General features: G+C 45.4%; 1 protein-coding gene across 1 annotated transcript in view; it reads left to right on the top strand.

The window, feature by feature from the left end:
• SV2C (synaptic vesicle glycoprotein 2C) overlaps window positions 1-21604 on the top strand; it is a 195471-nt gene that overhangs the window by 82173 nt on the left and 91694 nt on the right. The window contains exon 3 of the mRNA XM_046667521.1: window positions 13409-13589. Within this exon, the coding sequence (XP_046523477.1) occupies window positions 13409-13589 (181 nt within the window). The remainder of the gene's footprint in view (window positions 1-13408; window positions 13590-21604) is intronic.

Below are 21604 nucleotides of genomic sequence, written 5' to 3'. Positions count from 1 at the left end.
ATGGCCCAGGGATTAGGTATAAGAGAATTTGTCCTTTAAAGTAGGAGGATATATATATATATTAGTTTTAATTAAAAGTGCAGAGAGAAAATCGGATCTAACACAGAAGTGCTAAACTTTCCCCACTTTCTAGACAACATCATGTGTGCCTGGATTTGCTGATGGGACAATTTTTTCTTTTTTTTTTTTTTGTGAGAAAGATTGGCCCTGAGCTAACATCTGTGCCAGTCTTCCTCTATTTTGCATGTGGGACACCGCCACATCGTGACTTGTTGAGTGGTGTGTAGGTCCGTGCCCAGGATCTGAACCTGTGGACATCTCTATTCTGTTCCATGTTAGAAATTCATTTAAGAGCCATGTTTTAGTAAATTAATATTCCTCTGTTAGCCCTTTTTCAGAGTGCAGTATTTCCAAAATATTGTTCCCACCATTTGGAGTTTTATTCTAGTGCTTCCCAGTCTATTGGATTTTAAAGTCCAATTTAAAAAAATGGGGAGGATTCACGTAGGGGAGGCAACTTTTTATTTTACTAAGGAAGGTCATTTAAGAATAACAATAATTGCAACAACACGTACACTACTCTATACTCACTATCATTTCACAAAACAAAAGGCATGTTCACATCAAAATAATAGGGAGGACGTATCCTTAAACTTCCTATAAATTGAATAAATTTATCTTTACATAAAAGGCATCTTATTTTCCTTGTTTTTCTCATTTCACTATAGGCTTGTGGACAGTTTCTCATGAAGCCTGTTCCGTAGATGAGCATTTGGGAATCACTCTTCTAGACAAGAGGTCTCAAGGATGCCATTTAACACCCTTTCTGGGGACACTCAAGATCTCGTGGTCAGAATTTCAGATTTACGTTACTTCCATCAATTACGTAGGTTTATGTGAGAGGTACTAGGGTTTGAGTTGAACCTTGTAGGTTAAATTCAAATTAAATTAGCTATGTTTTGCTGATTATTTAAAATGTGCCTATAACAATATAGTCTCATGGAGTTTCAGAATAAGACGCCATAAGACATGGTGCCTACCGGGGGTCAAGTTGCAAACTGGTTGTAGAGAAAAGACTGATACATATGAAATATCAACAAAGAATACAAGTCAGAATGTGGATGAGAATGTGTACAAGTTACTCGTGACAACAAGAGTAGTCTGGGGTGTCCTCACGAAGAGTGTGGAGGCAAAGTTCAAGGACAGAATTTGGAGGAAAAGCAAGAGAAGGTGCTCCAGGTCAAGTTAATTGAATAGGGATTCAGAGATGCCTGTGCTGTGTTTAGGGAACACTGACGAATCTGGAGGTGGGTGATTTTTAACATGCCTTGTCTTAGGATTTAGAGGTGAAAACAAAATGGATTCAACATTCTTGTTTTGTTTTGAGCCATAATATAATAATTGATTAAAATTTCTACTTTTCCTTACTTTCAGAGCGATCACATTTTTTCCTTCCTAATCTGAGAAGCAGATGGCTACTGCTCATGCTAGGCACAAGTCATTTATAATCATAATAAGAATGATCAGCCGCTAGATACCAGCTTCAGTGCTGTGGGTCAGCACCTGAATATTGGGATGACCTTCCCTGAAATACCTCGGTGTACTTCTGACAGTTTGGGGTTGAGGAGCCCTTGCATTGATGCTTCATCACTAATGACAAAATAAATCTCAAGTGTCAAGAAGTGCTGCCCTGAATTCACCTTGCCTTCGCCAGCACTGATGGGTTAGGACCAACATGCATTAGTCCGAGGCCCATCCCGATGTTTATTCACTCGGTACTCTGGGCTGCCAGCTTAGGGATCTACCTGTTTGGGGAAACCAAAGGTCATTGCTGGAGCATCCGAAATGGGCTGCTGATTTTCTCTTCAGACATTTACTGGGATCTGTTATGATCCAGTCTGGTTTTATTGTGGTATCTGCCACTAAACTTTAAAAAAAACAGTAGCGACAAAAAAACTTACAGATAATTTCCCAAGAAAGGGGTCTTGGAGAGAATTTGTGTAGTCACTTTCCAGTTAGTATCGATCAAGCACCATGTGATCTTCGAGTCCATCTTCAGACCTGTTTGCCTGTTGTGCTTGGTCACATCCCCGGTGTCTGGAAACGGCCTGAGTTAAGCTGGAGGAGCCCTTCCCTCCAGGCCTTCTGCTGCTTAAAATATCAAAAGATGTAACATGGACTTAGTTCAAAGATTATTTTCTTGTTCTGTTCCTCTAAAATACCAGTCCCTTGTAGATTTTTATGCTTTATTTGTGCTGACATAAAAGAGATTTCTCTGGGGGAAAAAAAATCCTTTTATTGCTTAAAGTTTTTCTGCTTAAACTTGAGGAGATTAATAGATTTCTCATAAGCCTGTTTTTCATGCCCTTTCTGGAAATAAGACACATGATAGCACTGTTCTTCCAAAATAGCCCATTCTTTTGGGAGCAGAGCCCTGTTTATTTTTGCCCTATTGTATTTGTGGCTGTGGTTTCATGTCCATGTTCATATGCGTGATGTTTTTCTTCTGTCTTTTCTTCTGTCTTCACTGCTCCCCTGTGCTGGTGTGTTTGTTCTGGTTTTTCTTCTGGCCCAGCACCTTGTGCCCCTTTGGCCCTGTGAATTGCAGGGGTGCATAGCTACCCGCCGGCCCACACATCCCCACAGCTGCTCTGAGGGGTCTCGGGTCTCTGCTTGGTCAGGACTGCTGTCTGCAGAGTGCCCCTTGGGAAGGTCTCCCCGGGTCCCTGGGCTCCGGGCCACCTGAGCAGCCTTCCCTCCTCTCCGTTTCTTCTGAGGTGTTCTCTCCCGTGTCCGCACCCTCTTCCTGTCTCCTGGCCCACACTTCTCATCTCTGACTTCTTTTCCTTCTCTGAATGTGGCTGTTCCTCAAGGGCAGCTCCTCAGGTCTCTGTCCCGTCTTCCATTCATCCTGGCAGAGAAATCCCCTCTGTCTCAAGGCTCTCCACTGCCTTGCTGTGCAGCCGCCTCCCCAGCACGTCCTCCTCTTGTCCCCGCCACCGGCCTCGGTGTTAATCTCTGTCCTGCCTCTCAGACAAGCCGCTCTCCTGTTCAGTCACTACCCACCTGCCCTCAGCACCGCTGCAGGCCAACTTCTCCTCGAAGCAGGGACTGAAACGACCACTCACAGGCCAAACCCGGCCCTCGGCCTGTTCCTGTAGACAGTTGACAGGGTCACAGCCGTGCCGCTGGCTTCTGTGTCCTCCAGCTGTTTTCACGGTGCAGCGGCCGCGGCGGGCGGTTCGTGCAGCGCGCAGCCTGCATCTCGGGTGTTTATTGCCGGCCCTTCCGAGGAGGTTTGCCCTTCTTGTTCTCAAGTGTCCTGGTCTTTTCTCACCAGGGCTTTGATGGCGTCAGTCCCCCACTCAGGAACCCAGAAGTGCCTCCCCGTTGTCTCTGTAATTAATTTAAAACTTTCTTGGCTCCATATTTAAGGATTTTCTCTTACTTATGCAGCTTAGTTCTCCTTCTCCACACGCCCCACCCCCCACGCTATGCAGGCTCCTTGCTCTCCCACATTCCGACCTCCTCGGGTTCATTCCTGCTCCAGACATTTCCGGGGGCTGCTGTGTGTCTGAGAGTGAGCAAAAATGCCACCCTGCCTGTCCTCGTATGCATATTCTCCTGGTTTGTTTGAGGCTCAGCTCAAGCCCCGCTCCCGTCATGAAGCATTTCCTGACCATCAGCTGTATCGATCATTGCTTTATTGATCTGGATGCGTCACCTGTGCTGCCCTTCTGCCCTGTTCACAGACAGTGGGACGAGGGTTGCTGATGAGAACATTGTCCTCACTTGTTTGAGACGTTGGCCCTGTCAGAACTTCCTCCGCTTGTATTCCTCTCCTTGTTAATTTTATTGTGACCTATCCCAAGGCAGGGACCCTCGTGACCCAGAGTGTCCACGTCCACACTTCCTTGCCTCGCCTTGGTTTACAGGACCTGCGGACTCTGAGTGCTAGGAGCACCTCCGGCCTGTCCCTCTTCTCCAGGCCTGCTGCTCCCGTCCCGGGTCAGCTGCCATCCTCGCTTCCCTGGGCTGCTGGAGTTACCTTCCCGGTGATGTTCCTCCAGCTGGCCTGCCTTCCAGGGCGGACCAGGTTGAGGAGAGCCAGGTGCCTGGAGCACAGAATTTAAGGAAGCCCTCACCCTCAGGGTCGTGCAAGTGCACAGTTGGCCCCTGGGACTGAGTGTTTCCTTAAATTGTGTGTTCCAGGCACCTGAGGCCTCGATTGCTTCACCCGGTCCCGGCCCGCCCCTCTGTCCTACTCCCCTGCAGTTTATCCTCCGCGTGGTTGGTGAAATGACCTTTTCAGGTGTGGGTGATGTCCAGTCTGCTTTCTAGTTTCCCACAGGATGAAGTCCAAGGTTGACTCCCCCCTGCCTTCCAGCCTCATCTCTTGCTGTTCCCAGCCCACACACAAACTCCACATTCCACCCACCCTGAGCTACCTAGAGTCCCCTTCATGTGTTGTGCTGTGACACACCCCCAAACCTGGAGCATGATCTTTTCTTCCCTCACTTGGGATTTTCCCCTCTTACCTAGAGGATTCTTATTCATTGTTCAAAACTCAGCACAACCCACCATTACCTTCTGTGGGAAGCTTTCAGAATTCCCTGGAACTAATTAAGTCACTCCTTCCTTTTTTTCCCCTTAAGCATAATGTGCTCACCTTAATTATAGCATGTATTTCATTTTGTGGTAATTAATGTTTTGCACGTTTTTAATCTCCCAGGAAACCAAAGGTTCAAAGCCCCCAGCTTCATATTAGAATCGTTTGGGAAGCTTAAAAGTACTGTTGCCTGAGCTCCCCCGGGACCAGAATCTCTGGGGGTGACCTGGCAGCACCGTTCTTTTTCCTAAAGCTCCCCGGATGCTTCTAGTGTGCAGCCATTGTCTACAGCCACTGCCCTGGACCGACTGTGAGCTGCTTGAGAGGAAGGTCCCCGTCCGTTTCACCTTTGTGGACCTCTCCTCCCTGCTCCACACTCTCCGTCCCCCCCCTCCCCTCACCCCTTTCAAGATGCTGGCTCACAGCAGGAGCTCAACTAGGAGCTGTGGTGTTGTTGGTCACCTGCCTCGCTTGTTGGCTCAGTGATTGGGGTTACTGAAGGAAGGGGTCAGTCGGGTGCCACTTCTCGCCCTCAGCACAGGCCTTGGAGTGGGGAATGTTTGCAGAGACGGGGAGCCCACTGGTGTGGAACCGACCCATGGTATCAGTGGCACATGACAGAGTGGCTCGCTGTGGCGCTCTTGCTTCCTAAGACTCCTTCCTTTATTGCTTTGAACACCAAGTGGGCTGCAACTGCCCTTTTTGAGCCTGCGGAGCTGGATGTGCAAAAAATATTTTAGTATCTCTCCCCCTATCCAGTGGGCATGCTGTGTGCTAGTCATTGGAGGAAAGATATTGGAGAAGAGACTGGCTTCCTTCTTACGACTCTCCTTCGGCATCTGGCTCACTGGATCAGTGGAAGTGTCTTTGAGCCTTCAGAGGCTGGTTAGTGCCAGGTGGACTTCGGTAACAAGTAGTGATGTTGCTTGATGTGGCATTACCGCCTATACGACTGGCTCCCTCCGTCTCTGCCTGGACCGACGGACTTAAATGTCAGACTTTCCAAATGTAAAAGTCAGAGATGTGCTGTCGACTGCATCTGATATTTACAGTTCTTTCTAGCAAAGGTGAGCTGACTTTTGTGGCAAATGTTCTCCATTGCAAATTAGAGGAGCTTTTTTTTTCATTTGTGCATATGCCTTTGATATTATTACCTCCTTTACTTTTCCTTTATTTTACTTTTGTGGAAGTCCACGGATGCATTTGAACACATAATGGCCCTTCCCTGGGGCTACTAAAAATAGTGACTGGAAAAAGTGAGGGGTCGGTTTTAGGAGCAGCCTATTAATTATTTATTTAAACAGTTTCAAGTTGCAAAAAAATAATTCTTTGAGATTTAAAAAAATTAGATTACTCTTCCAGTTCTGTTTCAGGTGGTTTCTCTCCAGAACTCGAGCTGAGGGAGGCCACAGCTGTAATTTCACCTTCTCCACCCTTCCAGAGCCCACTCCCTTTCTTCCTGTTGTCTCTTTTCCATTGCATTTTGTCCTCTCCTCTTCTCTCTTTCCCTCACACCAGGGTGATGTTAGTTGCTGTTTCTTATTGAACAGCTGTGTTTCACATAGTGCTAAGTGCTTTATCCCATTTAACCCTTTTATACAGAGAAGAAAATTGAGGCACAAAGAAATGAAGTCACTTACCCAGGATCAAACAGCTTATGAATGGTAGAGCAAGGCTCCATGTGTTTCAGGAGCCTCGGCTCCTGCCTTTTTGGTGCTGACCCAAGGTTCAGAGTGGTAAGGGCTGGGGGAATGAAGAGGAAGAATGTTGCATTTGGTTAGAAAGAGAAAAATTTCTCTTTCTCCCCCCACAACCCCATGGCTTTAATAATGGGTCCACTTCTCAGCACATTCAATGAAAGAATCCAACAGAACAAGAACTGAACTTCAGATTTTATGAGATTTTTCTAATTCAGGCACAGAATTTGAAACCAGTAGTGACGGGAAATAGCAAATTGTAGATAAAGAGGGAGATGCTGCTACCTTCTTTGCATTGAGTGGGTGCAGGGGCAGCTGGGGAGGAACAGTGGTCCCTGGAGTCAGCCTTTATGGACTGTAGGGGGTCTGGCCAAGGGATGGCCACACTCAAAGCCAGCTGTCTTGGCAGTCCTGGAGCAGCGCCCACAGAGCAGCAGCTGTGAAAGCTTCCACCTCACTGGGTGAGTGGGGAGGCTCCATGAGGGGCCAGCAAGGGATAGAGGTTCCCTCCCCCGACAGACAGAAGGAAAAGGTGGGGCCAGCTTTGCAGGGCTGACAGCACCTAACCCAGCCCCAGCATCTGACCGGGGAGGAAGCTGATAGACTGGCCCGACATCTACAACCAGTTAGAGGCAGACTGGATGTTTGGCCCTCAATTCAGGGGTTTGTCCGGTATACAGTGAAGAAAAAGGAATCTTTGGGGAAATGGGGGAGAGGGAGGTTGTGGGTGCTGGAACTGGTCCCCAGGAGGTGCTCATCTCGGTGTTGCTGTCGGTAATAGGATAGACCAGCTAGTGGGCATTGCTGACTGTTCCAGCGGCCATGCAACCTGATTTCTTTAAGCATAAAACATGTCTTCAGGGTCCCCTGAGGGAAGGTAGAAACCCCATTATCTAGTTAAATGTAGACTGGTAATTGGTCAGTTAATGGAAAAGTTGGTAAAAGCAGGAAAACATGCAAAATATACATAGGGACTGAAACACTGTGTTTTAACATGTAAGGATGCATTCGCTTGGCCATCTTTGGCTGCAGGAGCAAGGACTTTCCTTTGAGTAGAGCTCTTCAGGCTGAAGTACCCCGCCATCTTTCTTGCATCACCCCAGCCATTATGTGACTTTGATTTTCAGTTTTAATTTCTTTAAAGTGGAGTGAGGGCAATTAAAGACACATATGCCTCAGTCTGAGCACAGAATCTTGCATCTTTATGATTTTGCCCACATTTATTTAATAGCACAAATTTACTTTCGCAACTCGTCTTTCTTAAGTTAGTTTTCATGGAAGTAGTTCTTCTTCCTTTCACATATTTCATTATTTATGTGGCTGATGTTTAATAAATACATAATTAATAACAAGCAGAACTGACATAAACAGGTTGGGAACAAACAGCAAGCCTAAGGCGCTGCTGGTGGAAGCAGAAGGAAGATGGATGGTGAGTTCAAGGAACAGCCCTCAGTGCGTTTGTGGGTAGGTTGGTTAATCCACTGAGCTGGTTAGGTAAAAATTGGCTGAGTGGTTTTCTACTGTAGGTGTAACTCAAGTTTGTGGGAGAAAACCCTACCTTTGGGAAAATAAATTCACCTGCCTCTTTTGAAAGGAGTAATATCTAAAAAATCGTGAGCATAATTTAGGCAGTAAAGCATTTTTTCTTAGTTCTGTGAATACACTAGATCATCTTATATTATTCCTTTCAACAACCATTTCCAGAACTGTTACTATTTTTCTTAAAAGTTTATTTTTACTTAACTTTGACTTAAAAATCTGTTTTAACCTAAGAAAATCCCCTTGTAAAAGGGGAGCACAATCGCCCCATGGAGATTATCACTGAATGCAGAATACCACCACGGAATGTTTTTCATTGAAAATCAATTTGTAAATAAATGGTGCAATGAATTATAGAGTAATGTGTTAGCCATGGATAACTATAGTGCCTAAAATAATTTTTAAAAACCTGTTGCCTAAAAATTACTGTGAGGAAAACACTATATACCATTTGTTAAAATTGTTCTGTTTAGTTTCAATGTGATTTAAAATGGCGTTGGGGGAAAAGATGTGCCCCTTAGGGATTGTCAGAAAGAATCAAAAGCAACTTAGCAAAGAGACAGAATGGAAATGTGATATTTATCAGGGGAAACGAGGGCGTGATTAAATAAAACAGAATCAGCCCCATGTTAGAAAATACCGTCAAGGGAAAGTCGTGCCTGAGGCCTCGTTGGTCTTTATGAGAAGCTGGAGCCCAGGCTGTGGTGGGAGGAGTAGAGTGAGCCTTGGTTGTGTTTATTTCTCAGGCCGGGTTCAACCTCCTGAGGCCCAGCTGAACTAAAATCTTCATCAAATTCATGGAAGGGTCCGAGAATCAGAGGCTGGCCTCCCTCAACGTTGGAGGGCTGCCTCCAGTCCTGAGCAAGGCAGGTTGGAGGAGAGGCGCAGAGCTTCCAAGTGCACGGCTCAGGCTTGCCCTGTGGAAATAGATCTCCAGCTCCTGGAGGGAGATCTTGCTTGTTCTGTGTCTTTGGGATTAAAATACTCTGTAGCCTGCATCTCGTCCCCTCAAATGTGTATTAGACAAATACAAACGTTAAGTAAAAAAAGATGTATTAGAGAGGTTATGTGCTTTAATGAAAAAGCACACCAGCCTAACAGTGCTTTCCTAGGTGCACACAGATACCTAGGGATCTTGTTCAAATGCGGATTCTGAGTCAGGAGGTCTGGAGTGGGGCCTTAGGGTCTGCATTTCTAGAAAGCTCCCCCAGGGTGCCGGGACTGTTGGTCTAGGGGTCATACCCTGAGGAGCAAGGATCTAGAAGACATGATTTCAAGTACTGGCTTCCCACAGCCTCAGTTTTCCCACCTGTGAAATAAGGGACTTTGGACTAAACTACCTTTTAGTTCTAACCATGGAGAGGTGAGCAGAAGACTCTGGTCCGTGTGAAGAGCGTACTCCTGCTCTGAGTTTTTCAGGACTCCTCACGGGAACACAGGGAAGACAAATGGACATATGAAAACAAATAAGGCATAAAATACAGTTTGTATTCGGACAATCCCAGAGCGTTTCCAGTTTTGTTCACATCATGCCTTGCCTACATTCAAAGGTTTGGCTTCAGTTAGATCACACGATCAACAAATGAACCTTGTAATTGTGCTGCTTGTCTCAAATAGGCTATTGGGTAGGCTTAGTTCTGCCCATAGCTTGCCCAATAGAACAGTCTAATTAGCAATAATAATCCAAGGTAGGCACAAGAGATTATTACCATTAGATCTGAAACATATTTTTAACCAGAGTAGAAGTGAAGGTAGAGCTTGATACTACATTTCTTTTTTGCTAAACCTGTCAGTTGTGGAGGACTTTCATACCACCTTGAAATCTTTCCTGTCCTTCAGAATCCTTTCAAACGTTTCCTTCTCAGTGAAACCAGCCCTGAAGCCACAGAATAGTAGCCCCCCCGCGCCCCTCTGCTGCCGGTTACGCCTCCATCAGAGCGCGCACCTCATGGTTGGGCTCATTCACTTATATGCCTTGTCTCCCTCGCTGAATTATGAGCTCCTTACACCATCTTGATGGAGTAGAAAGAGAGTTCAGGGACTCGGAGCCCAGGTTCCTGAGTGCACAATTCAGCACTGTTCTGTCCTGGTCGTATGTCCCCAGGAGGCCATGGAAGGCTCCAGCCTGGATGCCTTCCTCTGTAGTGGCGGTGATCAGATGGGGTTGTTGGGAGGGTTGCGTGAAATAATGGGTGTGAAGCTGCCTCCCTCCTCTCCTGGCTTCGAGTAGGCCTCGGATAAAGGTTTGCTAAGTTTTTCCTTCTCTGAAGTCATGATATCATGACTTATAAATCTTTATATCTCTGGCACTTCAGAAAAAGTCATGCCTAGTGGGTGCGCAATAAATTGTTTAAAGTTGAACTTCATATCCTCTCTTTTAAGGAGATTGGGGTGTATTTATTTTAGGCATAGAAATAATCCGAGGTGGACAAATAACTGGTTTGGTTTTCCCCTAATAGCTCATAGTGAATGCTCTTCTGAAATATATGAAATGTATTTTGAAGTAGTTATTAAAATTCTGACAGAGATTTATTTCTGGTTTGCTTAGTTTAGAAATCCTAAACACGGAGGAGAAAAGATAAACATTACACAGGGGGAAAAAAAACCTGTATTTAACAGAAAATTCCTATAGGGTATCCATTTTATATATTTCTATGTATAAACTTTCTGGAAGAATTAGAAAAAAATTGATAACACTTACCTTTGGGAAGTAGCAGACAAGGAGACTTTTCATTTTATATGTTTCTATGTGGTTGAATTTTTGGCCACGTAGGCATCCTTGGGTTTTTAAAATATGTCTATATTAGTAAGGAAATCCAGGGGAATTGAAGGATAGGCCATTTTTATTTCACTCTTTTACATATTAAAACCCTTAATAAGCATTATTCTGAAGTTTTATTTTCAAGTGGCTTAAGTACAAGGTGCTGATGATAAATGAGGGTTTCTGCCCCTTGTCGAGTCACCACCATCACAGAAGGCAAGGGCGAGCTCATCTCGCTCGGCGTTCACTGCCTCTGAGCTGTGCGAAGCCCCCGGGTGGGGCTCCGTCCTCACACTGCTGCGGGGCGGGGGGAATCTGGCATCGGGCGTGAGCCCTGGAACTGCTGGAACATGGCTTCACACAGCGACGATCTGGCTTAGACGAGGCTACCGGTGATGGCCCAGAAGAAGGGGAGTGACACAGAGCCCAGCCCAGCAGGAGCATCGTCCCTCTTGCCCCCCAAAAGCAGGAGAGTCGCCCTCCTGTGAAACATGGTGCGGGAGCCTGTTCTTTTCAGTGAGGTCGGATTTTCATTTCTCCTCTGGCGCCACCTGGCTGTTTTCAACACTCACCCCCCTGTCCCCACCAAGAGTCGGGACTGTGCCCATTTGGAGTGTCTGAGAACGACTAGCGCACTCTTGTCGCTGCTCGGGTAGGACGAAGCAGCATGCTCCCTGGCTCCCGTCTATCATTTTCTGCTACCTCGGACTTGGCTCTGATGCCGTGAGGGTGTGCCCCGGGAAAAGGCACCTCAGAGACGTTTGAGGGACTGCTCCCAATTCTAGGCGGCACCACCACACGGGGGCCCGGACAAACTGGGATGTTTTCACGGGAGAGCAGCCGGGATGGCTGGAGGAGTCATAATGACATCACACGAAGATCTGCTCACAGAGGGAGGCCCCACTCGCCTTTCTGTGGTCAGATCGTTCACATGTCTGTACCCCAGGTTCCTCACCAATGAGCGGGCCTCCACGGTGTTGACCCAAAGAGTTGTCCTGAGGATTAAATAAGTTAATTCCCACAGATGCTTAGAACTGGGAGTGGTTCGGCAAGTGCTGGTGACCATTCTTTGTTCCTAGGCTGGAGCGACAAGAAAGACTCCCAAGCTTTAGATTGCAGCAGCCCCGGGCCGCTCCTGCTCTAAGGGGCTTGCTTTCTGATTTGCAGGTCTCTTTAAAGACACAGACATTGTTATGAAGAAGCTTAGCTGCTCATTATTCTCCTGAGAAGCTGCGTGGCAAACTTGAGCCTTTCATGCTAGAAATGAGACATGCTACACATGCATTTCCTGGGCGAATCTCTCTGCTTTTGGAATTCCGTGGCCTCATGCTCGTACAGTCTTTCAGTGCTCTTCTGGATGTGCACTGGGCCTCATGCTATGAGGAATCTCTTTATTGGGGTGGATAATCTTTGCATGCTCAGCCTGATAGTACAGAGGAAAACATGCCATCCCCACCCCGACAAAGAATGGCCACCCACCTCTTTGCAGTAAACAGCCTTTGTGTTGTCTTGCTGTACAGTTGCTCCAGCATTCGCCGTTCACCGTAGCTGTCTGTGTTGGGCCATCTGCAAGGCAGCGTGCGTGTGTCATTGATGTGTTGGTCACTGGACTTTGCCGGATGCTCTCCTTCTGGGTCTCGTATTGATCCATTCACTGTATATTAAGCAAATGAATTTGGGCTGAATGTTTAAATAGAGTATTTCCCAAACTAATCTAAAAGCAAGAAATGAACCGGTGTTTTTTATCTTGTTGCTTAGATGCCGCTCAGTATCATAAATGTGCCTTTGAAAGGGACCGTTCAGATGGTGCTTCGGTGAAGCGAGTGAAAAAGCAGCAATGGATGAGAGATGCAGTAACAGCTTTTTTAACACCACATGCAGATCTAGCAACTTTCATTTACTAATTATGCCATTTCCCTTAGATATCGCCCACCCTTCAGACACCTCCCTGGAGGAGTGTTTGCCGTACCTAATATTATTTCATCCTGAGAAAGATTCTGGATGGGGCTTTTGGGGCCTAGTTTTTTAGAAGAATCAAGGGAATTAAGAAATTCGAGTGCATGCTCACAGTGACACCAAGAGCGACATCTCTCTAACTCTCGATTTGCCATTTGTTTCCCTCATGGAAGCAAAGCCAACCGTGATAAGGTTGATAATTCTCAAACTACTCACAGCTATTTCCCTTCTCTGCAGGCTCCTTAAGTTCCTGACTCAAAAAGAAGTTTTCTCTGGAGCAGAGTTTGAGACTATCTTAAGATTAACTCTCATAATCTCTAAACCAAATTTTCTTTCAGGAGGGACAACAGAGAAAGAACCCATAGAATTCTCTAGAGGGTTCCTAAGGGTCTGGCCTTGGCCCAGGCCATCTGCTATAGGCAGAGATTAGAAACAGGTGGGGGGATCTGCATTGACCTGGGAGCCCTTGACTCAGTCTCCCATCTTGGCCTTGTCACGGTGCTAAGCTGGGCGTTTGGACCGAAGGTGATGTGACCATGAGTCGCACTACAGGACTGCTCTGTGTGGACACTTCTGATGCCTGCCCTCTGCGGACCTATCCCCCCGAGGCTGGGGAGGACGTGACCGCTTGGTCTTTTGCTCTTGCCATTGGTCATGCAGCCAAAGGTCCCCACAGGGCTGACTTTCCAACTTGGAAGCTGACGCGTGTGTCCTGAAGGATATGTCTTTAAAGGAAGTTTTTCCCATGCAAAATGCTGGAATGTATTTTGTCTCTTGTTCATCTGCTGTTCGTGTGTCGTTTGCTCCCGATCTCTGACTTGTTTCTCTGTTTTCTGTGTGTTGCAGGCAGCATAGTGTACCTCGGGATGATGGTGGGGGCGTTCTTCTGGGGAGGCCTGGCGGACAAAGTGGGAAGGAAGCAGTCTCTTCTGATTTGCATGTCTGTCAACGGATTCTTTGCCTTCCTTTCTTCATTTGTCCAAGGTTATGGCTTCTTTCTCTTCTGTCGCTTGCTTTCTGGATTCGGGTAAGGTTTCTCCTTCATATTTTATAGTAATGTGTTTATTCTTCGTAATTCTATATGTTCTCCACTCTAGAAGACCTCGTTACCAAGAAATTATCCCTTACCATGTCTCCTTCCCTATTTTCATGTCACCCTTAGGAGCCACAATGCTGGTTCTTAGAGATATTATGATCAGCTTTTAAATCCAGAACAGAAGGGAACACACCTCTGAGTTCTCGTGGATGATTCTTTCAGTGTTTTCCTTCTAGGAGATGAGGATTGTTTTAAGTGGAATGCTGTTTCTATGGCAGAGCACATTCATAAATGTATTTTTCTTCTGAAAATTTAATTTAAACAAGAAATGGCTGTGGTCCTCCCTATGGTGAACTCCTTAAAGATTCGGCCCATTCCAGCATGCTCTGAAGTCCAGGGTGAGAGTGTCCCAAGCAAATGTTGTTTTGTTGATCTGTGTTAACAGCATATGTAACTAGGTGGGAAGCGTGCCTCTTGAGATGTAGTAGGTTCTTTTTGTTGAATTAACAGGAGATGCGCTATTAGGCAAATGCAATGGCACAGTACAGCCAGTGGTATAGTCACTTTTTTTAAAAGAGCTTGAAGCACTTATTACTATACTAAGTGAAGCCACAACTTGGGAAAACCTAATAGCTCATGAGAGAGCCCAAGAAACTCTGCTTTGATAAGGAAAAAAAAAATAGTAAAAATATAAAATTTCTGATTCATGCGTGAGAACTATATTTTCATTAGAGACATTGTTTATGAGGTGTCTAGCCTAAGATGAATCTATAGAAATAATATAAAATAAAATAAAATAAATGAAGAAAGGAAAGGAGACAGTGCTGGGTTATGAATTTGAGAACCGTATCAGTTGTGGTTGTTGATGGTATTGGTACCCAAACAGCAAAACGCAGTTTTACCAAAAGAGAAGGTCAAAGGACTGCACCATGTCCTTCTTAATTCCATATTGTGGTGCTTTAAAATCAGAGCCAGGACGGACAGGAATATAAGGCATCGGAGAGAAAGACTGTGTAAGTGGGTTACTTCAAGACTATAAAGATTTCCCCTTGCAGACCGATGGATCACTTTTATAATTAGTTCAAAATATTTTAAAACTTTTATATCATCTTCTGCCACAAAATTTGTGCACATATTGAGATTGATGGGTTATCCACAGATTTTTCTAATCTTCCTTTTATCTTCTTATAGCTCCTCATATGTTACATTCTGCACACAGTGGGCACTTTGCGAGTATGTGACTCACTTGCACAAATTTCAGGAGCTTTCCTCAGAGTGATGACATTCCAGTACACCATTCCAGGAAACCAAGAGGGTTGGAAAGTTTGGGAAAGCATAAAAATATTCTTTCCTTGGAAAAACATGTTCAGAATCAATCATTTGGCTTGTAATGATGGAGGAAGAGGGGACCTCGCTGCTCAGAGCTCTGTGTGGATTGGCTCCATACGCTGCCGACGTGGGGGGATAATTTGGATCCTGGATTCAGGGGCTGCAGCAGACCCCTAATGTGTGAATTGAGATACCTGAGGAAGAACAGGTGTTATTTGGGGCTGTTGGTTAAAGGACCTTCTCAGTGCCTATAGGAGAAGAGATTCTTGCCACCAGAAAAGGCCAAGGCTGCTTTCCGCTTTCTGCTACCTGTGTTATACCCCTAGCCTGTCAGGAGAAGGCCAGTAGCCTAAGTTCTGAACTTTCCAGTCCTTTCCATTTGCAATCTTATCCAGGAAATTTCAATGATATATCCACAGATTTGGAAGTGCTGACTGTGGTCCGATTATGATGGCACTTTTAATTGCCAGTCTGGATTGTGACGTGGTCAACCCAAGTGACTGCAGGGAAAGGGCTGCTGTGGTGGCTGCCAAATACTCTACACTAATGGACTGTGCAGAAGCGAATTCAAGGGCAGGACGGAAGGAGAGACGCTTAGGTATATTCATGCTATCATCCTCTTCCGTGTGGCAGACGAATCATCTTTAGCCAGCGGCTCAGGGCCCCTGACCTCTAAAGAACGTGATTTACCTGGCAAAGCCAGACTGCGTGTTGCTAACCCAGCCCGAGTCTGTAAACTGTGATACCAGAGGCTAACGTGCAGTACCTTTGGAAGTTGGCACAGGCCTGGGCTCCAGAAATCTAAGTCAAGCTGCCCCTGCCCTTCGTGGTGGGGCCTTGGGAAGTCCCTCGGCCCCCCGCCCCCGCTTCGTCTTTTGTAAAAGGGAGGTCCAGTCCTTTGCATTCCTCCCTTGGAGTGAGAGGATCAAGTGAGATGATGGATTAAAAGTGCCTGGCAGTGGAGGAAATGTGGGATCACGTCAAGAAACGCTCCCCATGGTTGGCATTTCCTGCTCTCTGTTCTTACTCCTGTTCATGGAGCTAAGCTGTCCTGTGCTCATTGCCTCAGGGCAACAGCAGAGGGATAGGGAGAAGGAGGCCTCTTTCTGGCTTTGAAATTTCAAGTCTTGCCCGTGAGGGAGACAGAAAGGACTCATCATGGGGAAGAGACCTGGGAGAAAGCAGGGTGATAAAGTCGAGCATCCCTGCTTCTAGAACAGATGGAGCCTCCTGAGGCTGGGGCGGGGCCGGGGGACGGCGGGGGCTTGCTCACCTGAGCCCAGGTGGCAAAAAACCCAGAGTGTTATGGGATCCAGCAGCTGAGGGGACCTGAGGGAAGAAGTTGTTAAGGAGAATAAGCAGTTATCTTTCTTCCTCGGCTGAGTTTATGGGCCACGTTACTGACCCCTAACGTGTGAGGTGGCACCCCCTGACAGAGAGCTTTCTCAGCAGCTCTAGACTTCATCTGCACACCTGGTCTCTGAATCTCTGAGCAGTCTCAGCCAAGACTCTGTTTCTCCAATTCTGTTCCAATTCAACTCAAAACACGCTTCAGCACCTGCTCTACCCCTGAAACCACGAGGGACGGTTCACAGATGTGGGTGAGGCCGGGCCCCAAGATGCTTCCCGGCTGGGCATGGAGGGAAGAACGGGCAGCTCCCCCATTCTCCACCTGCTGAGAACTAGTCACTCCCTGAAGAGGGAGAATGCTGGGGACTGCAAGCCTCCCTGGAAGAAGGAGAAAGCAGTGACACAATTGTGAATGAGCACTTAAAGGCTCGTCTTGTTTTTAAAGGCATATAATATTTAAACCCTTTCACTCCCGTTACTTACGAACTCAGTATGCAAGCAACTGAAGTTTTGATATAGTCCCTTTTAACTTAAACATTCTTTATTAAAACTTAAGCCAAAGAGTTAAGACTTTCATCCTGGAGACCTTAAATAAGAGATCTTGTTATAGCTACTTAGCTAAGCAGCTGCCTCCATCCACGTCTGATCCACTTTTTAAGGTGGAGAAAACTAGATGACCAAGGAGATAAGGTTTCAGAATGTTGGGAATTTTTCTTTCGTGGGCCTCTGGTGCGCAGACCCGTCAACACTCCATGTGTTTCCATGTGTTTCCGCGTGTCTCCCAGGAGCATCGCTCTCGCCATCCTTTCCACTTCTGAGGTTCTTCTCCCAGAGTCCTCAGCACTCACAACCTGTCCCAGTGGCTCCCATCACAGAAGCCTGTTTTGTTTTTTTGGGAGCACCTATCCATGCCTGAAAATACCTCCTTTTTGTGTGGTTATTTCTCTCCTCCACCAGCATGTGAATTCCAAGAGAGAGGGGATTGACCAGACGGTTCTGTCTGCTCTTCACTGCTTAATGGCCCAAGACAAGGCAGTCGCTGCACAGGACACCGTCACAGCGGCAGTGGGGAGAGTCTGAGTCGCACGGGCCTGTGGCATTGGCCGTATGTGATCGTGGTGTTCCTGGAAGTGAAATGGATTGAAAGTTTGCTAGAGTCTCGCTTGATCTAAGTGGAAGACTTCCAGGTCAAGTGAACAAAGTTTAACTTGAAGCATGAAAACAGAGAGCCGTGGCCCCTCAGTCAATTCCCAGACTTGAGCCAGTTTACACACCCAGAGCTCCCTGAATGGAGGCCAGGTCCCCTTGAGGAAGGAACCCCCGTACACCAATGAAAATTTATACCGTTCATCTTTCTCCCAGACTCCCCCAGGGGACCTATGGCCTTTCACCAGGGTAATTGTGCATGAAGGAAAAGGAGATAATCAGACTTTTTGAGGCTTACTAGGCACTAGGTCTGGACTGACGAGAATTCCAGGAGACCCCAATGTCACTGTCGTCCACCAGTCAGAGTAGGGGCTTATGGAGGTCTGGCCGTCAATGGAGTTTTAGCTCAGGTCCATCTCACAGTGGATCCGATGGGTCCGTGAGTCCATCCTGTGGTTATTTCCCAGTTCTGGAATGCATAATTGGAATAGATGTCACAAATGACAGAATCCCCACATTGGTGCAGCATCTGTCCACCAGTTCCATGCACTGGGAATTTCAGAGGAGGAAGAGAATTTCTGGGTCACAGTCCAAACCCTTCATTTTGCAGATTAAGGGTCAGTGATGGAGCCAGGAATGTCACAGCTAGGAGTTAAATTGCTATTAAGTCCTTTTGAACTAGCAACTCTGTAAACTGCATTCGGAATCTGCGGTTAAGATGCCTCTGTTGATTTTACTGCAAATGCCACAGGTTTCTGTTGTTCTGTGTCGTTTCATTGCTGAAGCACCACTAGCAGCACCGTGGTAGCCTCCTGTTTCTGCGTATGAGGGAGATGGGAAGGAGCTCTGGTGTCAGCCTGAGGTCTACCTGGGTTTATGGTTTCATTGCCTCTAAATGTGCTTTCCTCTTAATTCACCACACCAAGTCATGAGTATATCTTCTTAGAAGCATAAATATGTCCAGCTGCCATATTCCATGTGACTTTAAATATTTATCCACTACAAAGGATGCTTTTCCTGCCGGGGACAACTGTGTTTTGTGGGAGTGAGGGTTAGGGTACCACCCGTTGTTCATCTGTCTCTCACTTGCCTAAGTGACATCACACCAGGGAACAGACACTTCCCTCTCCTCTTTCGTTACAGAAAATTAGAAAGATGGGCAATGGAGTTGACACCACTGATTCGTTTTCATTTGCCGCAGAATTAAATTATTTGTTTCCAGTCACTGTTAATTATGGGAATGATGATGCTTCGGATGCTGGGCAATGTCAGCGTCGGGAGCTTCTCACTGAGGGCCTGGCACTGCTAAGCATGAAGGTCAGGAGAAAAATGTACCAGCAGCAGAAATTAAAATGAAATTTCACTGTGTCTGGGTATCGTAAGTGAACAAATAGTCATTTGTCCCTCTGCAAATGGAGCCTTGCAAATGCATACTTCGTAGCTATTTGCAACATCCATCCATGAGCTGTGTTGTTAGAATAACCAGCCTGCCTTGGCTTTGTAGAAATGGTCACCATTCACTGGAATGCTTCAAAGTGTTTTATATGTAGCATCTCTCATATTCCCACAACTCTTTTGTTATTAGGAATGCAAAAATATTATCCCTTTTTTAAATTAGAAAATTGAGGCACAGATCGATTAAGTGACTTCCACGTATTCAACAGACTCTCCCAGGTCTTCTGATTTTTAGTCTAAGTCTGAACTATAAGGTTCTCCCTTCAAAGTAGTCTTTCTCTTAAGATGTTTTACTTCCTTATCATATTGGAAAAATGCAAACTCATTTTGAAATTTTCAAAAGTTTTAAAATGTGTTTTATCAAACCCCTATATGGTGCTTGCCCTGTGAGAGATGCTGTTAAACACTTTATAAATATTGACTCATTTAAACCTTGTAGTGACCCTATAAGGAAGATACTATTTATTATACCCATTTTATAGGTGAGGAAATTGAGGCATGGAGAGGTTAAGTAACTGTCTAAGGTCACACAGTAAATGTTGTAGTCATACCCAAGCAGTCTGAGCCCATGCTCGTAACTACCAGGCTGTGCTGCCTCAGATTCGATGAGAAATGTCTCTGATTTCATACGACACAATGCCTGATACATGATAAGCACTAAATAAATGTTTTGAATGGGTCAGTTCAGGAAGATTTATGACACAGAGAATGGAATGGAAAGACCTTTCCCAATATGGAAAATGAGAGAACAGACTAAATTATCTTTAATCCAAAAATAATCGCAAACCAAATTGTAAACAGTGAGTCAGTGTTTTCTTAGGTCTCTGTTGTCTGACAGGCCACATGTCACTTGAAATGTGGCCAAATTGAGATGTGCTGTAAATGCACAATACAGAGCACTGGATTTCAAAGATTTACCACATATAAAAGAAGGCAAAATACCTCATTAATAATTTTTATGTTGATTATGTGATAAAATGATAATATTTGGATATATTGGATTAACAGAATATATATTAAAATTAACTTCACTTTTTTTGCTTTGTTTTAATAGCTCTTGTAGAAAATTTAAAATTATATTTGAAACTCACGTTTTATTTCTATTGGAAAGCCACTATCTTAGACAGTGCCCTTTACAAGAATTTCTGACATAAGGTTGACCTTTTAGACACACTGTTTCCCAGTGCGCCCTTTGGCAAAGGTAGAGAGCAAAAGATCTTCCAGAGTTGCAATGTATAATTGTGGAAAATTAGCCATAGGCGCTCTAGAATTGACTCTCTGAGCTCCTGAGGGCAGGAACATGTGTTCTTCATGCCTGTACCTCCAGCAACTGGTGATGTGTCTGGCCCACAGTTTGGCTGGGTGAAGGGATGGATGGAGAGATGATGGATGGATGAGTAAATGGCAGGTTGGTGGGAGGGTGAGTGGAGGAATGGATGAGTAGATATATACAGCAAGTGCCTGGAAAAGTCTGCATGCTTTTGTCATCATTTCTTACACATCACCATAATGAGCATCACCATCTTTATTCATGACACCTCTTATGTGCTGTGGGAATGCATTCTTCCAGCTCTCTCAATAGCTAGATTAATTTTCTTTCCAGACAGCGTTAGAATCCTGACCTGTGACTATACCTTTTCCCCCAGGGCGCCAGGTCTGCTGCTGTGGATACAAAGACTTCCATAGCTTTGGCACTTAGGGCGCCAACTCAAGTGCAGACAAGGACTATGGGAATTGGGTCAAAGCTATGTTTTCTTAGAAACACAACTTTAGCCAAATTATATGTTTCCATCTCAATATTTTTAAAATACTCAAGTTTTCTACCAAATATTCTATTCATAGTTTATATAATATTGAGAAAATAACAACTGCCTGTATCAAAGAATATTATTTTTTAAACTGGCTTTGGAGATTGGAAGACTAAAGCTACCTGCACACCCACCTTAGTGCTGTCGCTGGGGACAGGAGAGTCCCATTCTTGATTTGATGATTGATTTGGTTGCCAGTAAGTGTTCTTTTCCTGTTTCCATCTGATCTCTCATAATAGACATGTGCCTTCTAATCAATACAGCACTCTCATTGTGCCAGCCCAACCCATTCAGACGCCGTCAGATCCGTGCTCTTTCCTCTAAGCCTCTGAGCAGCCTCCTCGGAGTCTGTGACAGTCGATTTAGTTTCATGAAAAGGAAGTCACTGAAAAATCCATCTTTGGGGCTGCTGCTTTAATTGTTTATTTCTGGGTCCAGTTTAAAACATAATGAATTGGTTCCAAATCACTGTACAGTTTGCCTGGCGGTTCAGTGTCTTCCTTCCTTTTTTGTTGATTCTGAGTGAGGATTAAAAGGATATTTTTTTGTGTGAGTTCATAGTCATTGTGATTCCTGCATAGACTACACCATTCAGTATTCTTTTTATAAACCTGTAATACTTGTCTTAATAAAAGCTGCCAGAGTCAGCTCTTGGTGGACTTTGCCCTCTGCTTGTTTTCTGTGTGGATCACGTGGCTTCACAATGGTTACACACCTTCCTCCTCAGTCCTGTTCTTGCCTCATGCACCACTTCCCGTGGGAGACAGGGGCCGAGGCCTGTTTGACAGTCGCCTGGGGAAATAAGTTAGAAAGCAGAACAGAATTACTCAGTGGAATTCCTCCCCAGGACAAGAAGCCATCAAACATTCCGTAATTTCTCCCCTAAAATGTCATACTTCAAGCGAATTTAAGTACAAT

The sequence above is a fragment of the Equus quagga genome, chromosome 7 (assembly GCF_021613505.1).
Source record: "Equus quagga isolate Etosha38 chromosome 7, UCLA_HA_Equagga_1.0, whole genome shotgun sequence".
Taxonomy (NCBI): Eukaryota; Metazoa; Chordata; class Mammalia; order Perissodactyla; family Equidae; genus Equus; species Equus quagga.
Note: the sequence above shows the minus strand (reverse complement) of the source record. Positions and strands in the feature narration are given on the sequence as shown.